General features: G+C 34.8%; 1 protein-coding gene across 7 annotated transcripts in view; it reads right to left on the bottom strand.

The window, feature by feature from the left end:
* Positions 1–94: 94 nt before the first annotated feature.
* Positions 95–10,000, bottom strand: part of LOC113825487 (protein prune homolog 2) — a 104,387-nt gene continuing 94,481 nt past the window's right edge. For all 7 annotated transcript variants that reach the window (XM_070114530.1, XM_070114529.1, XM_070114531.1 and 4 more), the window contains 8 exons: positions 9,456–9,680; positions 8,319–8,440; positions 7,746–7,885; positions 6,978–7,083; positions 6,146–6,258; positions 5,092–5,190; positions 4,299–4,342; positions 95–4,067 (listed from right to left, as the gene is read on the bottom strand). In XM_070114530.1, the coding sequence (XP_069970631.1) occupies positions 4,303–4,342; positions 5,092–5,190; positions 6,146–6,258; positions 6,978–7,083; positions 7,746–7,885; positions 8,319–8,440; positions 9,456–9,680 (845 nt within the window). In that variant the 3' untranslated portion in view covers positions 95–4,067; positions 4,299–4,302. The remainder of the gene's footprint in view (positions 4,068–4,298; positions 4,343–5,091; positions 5,191–6,145; positions 6,259–6,977; positions 7,084–7,745; positions 7,886–8,318; positions 8,441–9,455; positions 9,681–10,000) is intronic.

Raw genomic sequence — 10,000 nt, forward strand, 5'->3', positions numbered from 1 at the left:
TCACAATCTCAGTCTTGATTCCTACTATGATTTTTTTTTTTTTTTTCATTTTTCAACTAGAATGTAGCTGCACAGGTAAAAGGAGTCAACAGTGGGACTTCTTCTTTTTATTGTTTATAGAGCCCCATATAAAAGACAGCAGCCATCCCAATCCCACAGGCGGAACTTCCTAAGCCAGGTGTGTAATCCCTCTCCGTCCAGTCAAAGACGGAGGGCAGGGAAAGGAACCTCTTCACCCTTAGGACTATCTTGATGTCAGACTTGTGGTGAAAGCAAAGCTGGATGTGCAATCTCCTCAGAGCCTGAAGTAAAACCTCCTCTCCTCTCACTCCTGGATGACAACACAGCTTCTTTGGTTATACAGATAATGCTGGGGAGAAGCAAGTTTACTTTAGAGTTAACAGACCTGCAGGCTAAAATAAGTGTAAAGTCATCAGATACTACTAGTCTGAGCCAGACCAAGGATTTTCCTCTCAAACGTTCCGTACTCGGCTGGAAGTATCTAATGTCATCACATCTGTCCTTGTGATCTTGCACACTTCAACCAATGTCTGTGCTGCACTGACATTCTCCTTTCAGAAGACTGAATCTCATTAAAAAACTCAAGGATAAAATTCAGAGAACTAATTCTCTAGTCACAATCAACAGCATTCAGTAAAAACTTTACTTAAATCACCATTAATATATTTTACACCCTACAACAGCAAGAAGGTAAAGCAAAGGAAGGTGACGCAAAGGAGGCACTATATCCACTATCTTGAAATTATGTTAGTTTGCACAAGTCTCGGGCAAAAAACATAAGGATTTCACTGTGACTAGAAAATCAGTCAAATAACATTGGTAATTATGTATATCTCTTAAATTATAACACAGCTCAAACAAGACACAGTTGGAAGGTTTGTTTGAATTATCATAATTAGAAACTGGAGCATTAATAGAACACAAATCATCGACAGTTCCTTTTACTTATACTATATATTTATTGGTGTGTGTGTGTGTGTGTGTGTGTGTGTGTGTGTGTGTGTGTGTGTGTGTGTGTGTGTGTGTGTGTGTGTGTGTGTGTGTGTGTGTGTGTGTGTGTGTGTGTGTGTGTGTGTGTGTGTGTGTGTGTGTGTGTGTGCGCGTGCGTGCGTGCGTGTGTGTGTGTGTGTGTGGATGTACGTTTGACTGGTAGATTGAGTCTGAAATTAAATGTGAATGAGAGTGTGTTTTAGTATTAGTATTAGTGAGAGTGTGAGTGTGAGTATAAGTGTAAGTGTGAGTATGAGTGTGAGTGTACATGCAATGCATGTTTGTGTAAAAGAGGGCTAGGAAAGTATACACAATTACTTACAATATCATTATCTTTTACATCAATAAGCAATATGAAAACTCCAATCCTGAAAATCATAAATAATAAATAATCCAAGACTCAAACTTTTGAATTTATATAACCTCTTCTTATAATATCTATAACCATTCATATTATGAGCAGATAAATATGTATACCACTTTTCTCTAAGGCTGATATGTAAAATACAAGTAGTTAAAAAGCCAAAAAGACCTTATTTGTTTCGTTAAGGGAAGACTCATACGGGACACATTGAATTACAATAACAAATTAACTTCCTATGCCTTTGCAAGATCACAATGATAACTTTTATTTTGCCTGTAAAGACTGCCATCACCTTTTTGTGTATTTACAAGGATTTACAAATTTACAGCACATCAATGTCTACTAAACCAGTGTTTGTAAAAGTAATGAAAATAATCTTTCTTGATTTTTTTCCTTTGTATCTGACAACAGAACTGTAATATACATTATGGGTATTTGATTCTACAAATAACTGTTGCTATTAAAAATAAACTTGATTTTCTTTTACAAAGAAAATGTATTATATGAATGCTAAATACTCTCACCTTGTGAATGTGTGTATGATTTACATTGATTTTTTTGTGTGTGTCTGTGGGTGTGGGTGTGGGTGTGGGTGTGGGTGTGCGTGTGTGTGCGTATGCTCATGTGCGTGTGTGTGAGATTTTCAAATATACAATCCACAAGGCCTCTTATCATAAACAGAAAATAATTCCAGAAATCAATACATGTTCTGTCTAATAAACATAGTTTACATCTTATTTCATTATCATGTCAAGTACAAAAATTTGGAGGACATAACACTGTGCAAGCAAATAACTCGGACAATTTCCTCATCTCTGTCTGTCAACTGTAAACCAAAAATAAAACCATTGGCTATTTTACACAACACAGACTTCCTCCAAGTTAACATTCTATAAAGGATGCACTTGAAATTAATGGCAGCACAAAAACCTGACTGTATTACCTGTAGTTGCAAATATGGCTAGCAATTACATTATATTATACAAATTATATCATTCTACAAAGGCTCCATACATAATAACAAGTTGCCTAAGACACATGCTTCTATAATGCGTATTTTCAGATTATTCACAAAGCATGCATACATTTCCATACTTACAGATACAGACATTTACAGTATATGCAATATTGTATATATGTGGATATTAATGTAACATGTTTATGAGTATTCTTGTCATACTATGATTACTGTTAAAAAATTTTGCCCTGCTCCATCAAATATATAATGATTTTAATTACATGGGTTATCTACAATATATTTTAAACCCAGAGTCTGCCTGCCTGTGAGCACAAGAGATAGAAAAAGACAAAATGCAGAGAGAAAAAGAGAAAGGAAAATTTGTACAAGAGAGTGTGTGTGTGTGTGTGTGTGTGTGTGTGTGTGTGTGTGTGTGTGTGTGTGTGTGTGTGTGTGTGTGTGTGTGTGTGTGTGTGTGTGTGTGTGTGTGTGTGTGAGTGTGAGTGTGAGTGTGAGTGTGAGTGTGAGTGTGAGTGAGTGAGTGAGTGAGTGAGTGAGTGGGTGAGTGAGTGAGTGAGTGAGTGAGTGAGTGAGTGAGTGAGTGAGTGAGTGTGTGTGTGAGTGTGTGTGTGTGTGTGTGTGTGTGTGTGTGTGTGTGTGTGTGTGTGTGTGTGTGTGTGTGTGTGTGTGTGTGTGTGTGTGTGTGTGTGTGTGTGTGTGTGTGTGTGTGTGTGTGTGTGTGTGTGTGTGTGTGTGTGTCTCTACTATGTGACTGGGTGAAATATATAATTCACTATGTATAGAAGAGCAATACCATAGAAGTGAGTATATACGCAATTATTATTACAACACAGGTTTGGGCAAAATATTGATTTGCAAGACTGTTTTTATCATGACGGCACACAGTTCTCATAACAGGTCAGGCTCTCCTGTTTGTTGAACTTTTTCTTTTTTTATCCTGAAGCCATAACTAAATGTGCAGATGCCAGTACACTAGTGTATTGCACATTCAACATGTTAAATGTGACTCACAGTTACTATGCAGGAAATAATAACAGTATGTACTAGATGAGAGTTATCTCACACGTCTCATCCTCACTGCATATGAAATAGAAATAGTATTTTCTGTAAGAAGAAGAAGAGGAAGAAGAAAACTACATTCATTTACATGAGCATCATTGAATCACTGCCATTCATAAAGTACTTCAGAGCATTACTGCTGCAGATCTGAAAGGGTGACAATTTGTGCTCTAATGTTCTGAGATAATCCTCACCCACTTACAACTTGCGGGTATGCTGGGAATCACAACCAGTCTGTCCACATATCATTTCTTTTTTATCTTTGAGTATAGGAAACAAGTAATATACGGACGTGTAACATCGATGCAACAGTTGACTTTCGACACCTCTGATCACTTTCTTTTTTCAAATTTCACTGCTTAGTCGAATTATACATATACTGGGTTCGAATCGTACATATTACATGTCCTTTTTTTTTCATCACAGAACTTCTGACCAACACTATTGTCAATCCACAACCAACAACAAAGGAATCATTTTCAAAGAGGGAATGCTATTGTACTATACACTATGTCCATATATTTGCTTCTTCTAGGATGAAATCAATGCAGGTAATTGCATTGGATCCATCTTGACAGAGACTCAGTACGCCTTCATTATGTCTAAGATTAAGGCCAAGATCCGTCTCGACCTTCCAAGCTCCAGATTCTCCATCTGTATAGATAAGTAAATCAAAGTATATGATAAACTAAATACAACTTATAATGTAAAAGATGGTTAAATTCTAGAAATTCAAGAGAAAGACACTGTTTGATTTATTGTTTACATGTTTCATGTATTAATTCCAAAGTGTAAAGTCAAAATTGTCCCTAAATTATAAGATTACTGAATCAAAATACATTATTTATTGTTATATTCTTTTAAACATATGGAAACTTTACTCACAGCTTCATGCTTTTTCTAACAAACTTTCACGTATTTCATCATATCTGCAAAGATAAAGTTAGTGTTAAGATATGAAACTTTTCTGAAAATTTTACCCCCCAACCCCCCAAAAAAAATCTGCTTTTAAGACATTAATGGAGGATAATGTTATAGATTTTGTGAATGCAGCAACTACTCTCAGAAGAAATGGGAGAATTTACATATTTTCATTTAGGGCTTGCACTCATATTCATTTCTATGTGGCAAAAATTTGACCAGGTAAATAGTTCTTGAGATTTCATTTCAGTCATTTCAGTCCATTTTACTTTGAATGTTTCAGCCATGATGATGTGAAAAACAAATTTGTTTAAAAAGAAAAGTAGTTCTCAAAAAATTTACTTCTACTATTTAATTATTTATCTTCAAAAAGCATCATCATTACACCCTCATAGCCGATTAAGAATCACATACAAAGGACAATATGACATATATTATAGCATTACTTGAAAATTTAATTTCATAACTAATCATATATATATATATATATATATATATATATATATATATATATATATATATATATATATATATATATATACATATATTGTTTTTTTTTTCTTTTTCTTTTTCTTTTTTTTTGACACAACTATCCAGAGCAATTTCTTTGAACATACTTTTTTTTTTCTTTAATTCTTTCTTTCAGGCAATCATAAAAAAATCCCCCAAACATCTAGTAGATAGTTTTATCCTATATGAAGTGTTCAGTATGAAATACACCCAAAGGCAAACTGAAACTTTTTTATCAGAAACTTACTGTTTCACTCGGTCAGGGATGCATACTTGGTCCATAGGGATAAGACTTGATAATTCTTTCAGGCTATTCACAAACCTGAGTTTCCTTGCAAACTTGGCACTGAAATAGAAGAAAATAATAGAAACAAACTTATGCTTATATCTAAAAGCCTTATATATACATACTTTTGCAATGAATTAGCCCCCATCAATAATACCAAGCAAAATTGTTAGTAAAATGTGAATCAGCTAATGTTTTTTGGTAAGATCAATAAGCTTTCTTGCTCACTTCCTTTGCAATCATGACCACTGGCTGCAACTAAGCTTATACTGAAGGAAAAGAAGAATTGATTTATTTAAAGAAACTCATGAAGAAAGGCATAGGCCTGTAAGTCTTCCTAGTGGGTAGTGGTGTGCAGAGGGGGGGAGCCAAAAGGGCGGTGGCCTCAGGAATCCAAATGGGGGAAGGGCATTCAATCAGAGAGGGAAGTAAGATAGTAATTTTGAAATTTATATCTAAATTGAATAAAGTGTTTATTTCATATTTCATCTGAGTTTACATATTCAAAATATCTCCCTTTCTCATGAAATTTCTAAGCACTAGGCCTTATACTTGAGTCTTTGGGGCACACAATCAAGGAGTTGGCCCTGGGCAACACCAGACCTCTGCACACCACTTCTAGTAGGTGACCTGAAGGTGCTATAATTGGTGTTTGGGAGGTAGGAAAGAGGAAGCTTGAGTGTCGAAGATATAAATAAAGTGGTTACAAAAGCACCAAGGAAAAGAACAAGTATCAAATCAATTCCAAGATCCGAATCTGAAGAACAGTCTTAGATGTTTGCTCATGAGGATCTGTTTTGTAAGAAAGAAATACTCCTATCCTGTGAGACTGTTCATCTTTTATGAACATCTATGAATCAAATAATCAGTCATAATCCTAGTAATTATTCATACAAAATCTGACATAAAACTAAATAAATAAATAAGAAATCAAATATATGGTCACACAAATCAAAACTAATATGAGGGGGAAAAAATCAACATAATTCAACATGTATACAATCCTAGGTAATACCTGACAAAAGGCCTTGTCATCACAACCACTGTCTTGACCCAGAACGTCGGATGGACCAGGTAAAGGCCCTGCAGGTTCTTCCGCAGACGTCGGTCAATCATCTGATAGCAGCGCTGGAGGAGGGAAAAATAGGGGTCAGAGGTCACTTTTCAAAGATTTTAGCATCTATTCTTTGCTGTGAAGAAAAGGTTTTGTTGAAGGTATTTAGGTATTTAGGTAGGTAGGTAGGTAGGTAGGTAGGTAGGTAGGTAGGTAGGTAGGTAGGTAGGTAGGTAGGTAGGTAGGTAGGTAGGTAGGTAGGTAGGTAGGTAGGTAGGTAGGTAGGTAGGTAGGTAGGTAGGTAGGTAGGTAGGTAGGTAGGTAGGTAGGTAGGTAGGTAGGTAGGTAGGTAGGTAGGTAGATAGGTAGGTAGGTAGGTAGAGAGGGAGAGATGAAGGGAGGGAGGCAGTAGGTAAGTAGGTTGGTACATATATACACATGTAGGTAAGTAAACTGGTATTTTTCTGAGGAAGTCAGCAGGTAAGGTAGGCTAGTTGGAAAATTGATTGGTTGGTAGGTAGATAGGTAAGTAGGAAAGCAGGTAGGTTGGTAGGTAGGTAGATCTGTAAATAGTTAAATAACCTGTGTACATTTTTCATATCTATATTTATTCATCTGCATGCTGTGTGATCATGAGGTGCATTATACATATCACATTATTACAGCATATCTGTCTTATAATCTCTTTTAAAATCAATATAATATATAGATATCAAAGAACTTGTTGTATGGCATTCAGGAGTTCTGTTATCTTCAAGTGCAAAAATCAAGTTGATCTTAATGTGGCAAATACCTTCAGCCAAGCAAAGGACGGCATATTCCCTCGTGTTGTGGCCCCGTGAAGGTAAACCAATACGTAGTCCTCTGCAATCAACTGGTCTAAGGTTGTCAAGACATACCTGAAACATCAATATATGATATTAGTAAATGAAGGTAAAAAATATCACCTTTCATAGGATCAACTATTTAAATCAAACTTGGACCTAGTGATCAAATAACTTTTCATGATTCTGTAAGTAAAAATGGAAAAACAATTTTCAATGCAGAATTGGAATACTAGATCCTTCATTAAATTAATAGATCCTCATATAATGCATTTCAGAATTAATAGACAAGTCTTATTTGCAAAATAGGGGCATCTTCTAACATAAATTATCTCTTGCTGTGAATATATTCAGCAGGTCTGGGCAACTATAATAAGGAAACATCATCCAGTTGGCACAAAAAAGACCCTCAACATAGTAGAAAACAGAAATGAACAGATATTTCCCATTTACTTCTACCTTCAAGTACTGAATAATAATCACTTTATATTGCCTTAAATTAATTTTCTTTGAAAACAATGAAAAAGGGTTCCTCTTAGGTAATATTCAATAGTACAGGCTTTCATCATTAATAGTACATAACTCCCTTTTTAGTCTCTTAAATCAGCTACTTACATACCCATAATAGATAACAAGTTTCTTAGCCTTTAAAATTACAATACAGAGTGTTTGCTATTTATCAAAGTAAATCTTAGTCTTAAACTGTACATCTCTTTACTTATATAAGAGAAACTTACATAAAAAGGTTGTCCATTACATAATCATAGTCTTTGCGTGACCTGTCAGGCAGGAAACATGCAGAAAAGACAATAATTGCTTCATTACTGCTTGGAAGATAGCCTCCATGACTTAGCACCTTCTTGTAGGGTTCAATGACCTGAAGGGGAAAGTTTAAGTATTATTAAAACCTTTATAGATTCATCAACATGTCAAATATTGTCTACAATTCAATAAATCAAATAACAACTTTTTACAACAGTCAAAATATATTTCTGATTTTTATGTCTTTGAAAGAATGTGTTCGCACCTGTCTAAACTGATGTAGAATTTTTTATTCACTCAGCACAAAAAGGTAATAATTATGATCCTATAATAGTATCCTTGATGGCTGAAGTCACAAATATTGTAAAATAAAATATGTAACCAAATTATTAATATATGTGGCACAAAAAATAAACAGAAAACACTGCATTTAATCTAATTAATAAGACAAAAACAACCCTAAAACAAGCCACAGACACACTACAACTGAGAAGAAACCAAACAAAGTTATGCAATGCTTAAGCAAGAGAGCACATACTCCAGCTTACCTTCATGTCAATGCGCCGTTCAATACCCGATATTACGACAGATCGCCATGACCTTTCCTCTGAGGTTTCTTGCGTTATTGTGTACTCTGGAAGAGGTTCTATGGTTGGCTGTGGACCAAGACCTGAGGAAAGACAGAAGTAAATCTCTAATAATATAGCAATGTAACAATACAATAATACACATATATATACACCACACACAGATCTACACATACGGATCATGCATCTACTGACCCAAAAAGAAAGAAACAACAGCAATGCATATTGTAAAAATACAGTTCATGCATCAGAACAGGTTTCTAAAATCACATATATATATCTGTGATCCTTTTTAAAATATATCACAATCCTTGTGCTTCATTTACTTTTACTTCTACAGTATTATTTTTTCAGAATACTAGACAGCATCTCATGCTCATTCGTTCTTTCATTATAACCTTTAAAAAAAAATTCACTACCAGATGAATATTAAATACTTGAGATGCACAAGAGTAAGATAATAATATTACATTACTGTTTAACATTATTAAGTATATCTAAGTAAGTAATATGTCAGAGAGGGTTAACAAACATATTTTTCTACTGCCATAAGATACACATTAACATTTTCACATCATCCTATTTATCTGGAATATCTATTCATAAGACGTTAAATAATCATGCAGATATCTTCATAATATTCCATCAAAAATGCCAATAACACACTACAAAAGCACAATCTTACACCAAAACTGCAGACTGATAACTGAATCAAACATAATTGATCATTAAAAGATGATAATACAAACTGAGACAATAGTATTAGGATAAAATCAATGTCATATTCTTTAAAAAAATGAAATATTCATGGAAACATCAATCACAATAAGTTTTATGAGGGAGAGCCTATTTTATAATGTATTTAATTACTGTCCTATCCTCTCTCTTTTCAATTCTAAACTTAAGTAAACTTCTCAAGATTAATCTGATTGCTTCTTTTTTTATCATTTGAATCCTCCACCTATCCTTTTCACACCAAGTTCAAGATCATTTATGAAAAACATCAGGAACAGGTAATCATTGACAAAAAAATAATAATAAATAAAAACGGTTGGGATAATCTAAGTGACACATCTGCTTTGAATCTATACAACTTACGCTCCATGATGGATTCCTCAAGCTCATCAGGCGTGTCAATATCATCTGGAGTCAACATGTCTGTAAATTCATCATGTGAGAGCATCTGAGCATCATCATCATCATCATCGCTGTGCTGACTGAGTGATGAGATGGAATGCTGATCATCATCTACTGCCACTGTGAGCAGTTCCTCTGTGACTGTGAGGCGCTTCTTACGATTTACTTCTAGACTGGATGGACGTTCTGTTGAAAGATTGGTTTTCAGATGTGGCAACTCTGTATCTACTGGCAAAGAACCAAGGTCTAGCTTCACTGGTTCTTCTCATGATCTTGAAATCAATCTTACTACAAGTATGAAAACATCTATCACTGCATTTCAGCTCTATATGAAACAAGTGGTGCTCCATCTATACTTTTAGGCTAATCATCATGTGTGGTACTTAAGTGTTCTATTGTGCTATGAGGTTCCAATGCACTACTGGTCTTTGATATGTTTACTACTTCTATACATCCTAAAAATCAAATTGACTTTTAAGCAGGGAATGGCACTAGAACACCCTGCC

This window comes from Penaeus vannamei, chromosome 36, assembly GCF_042767895.1.
Source record: "Penaeus vannamei isolate JL-2024 chromosome 36, ASM4276789v1, whole genome shotgun sequence".
NCBI classification, from domain to species: Eukaryota; Metazoa; Arthropoda; class Malacostraca; order Decapoda; family Penaeidae; genus Penaeus; species Penaeus vannamei.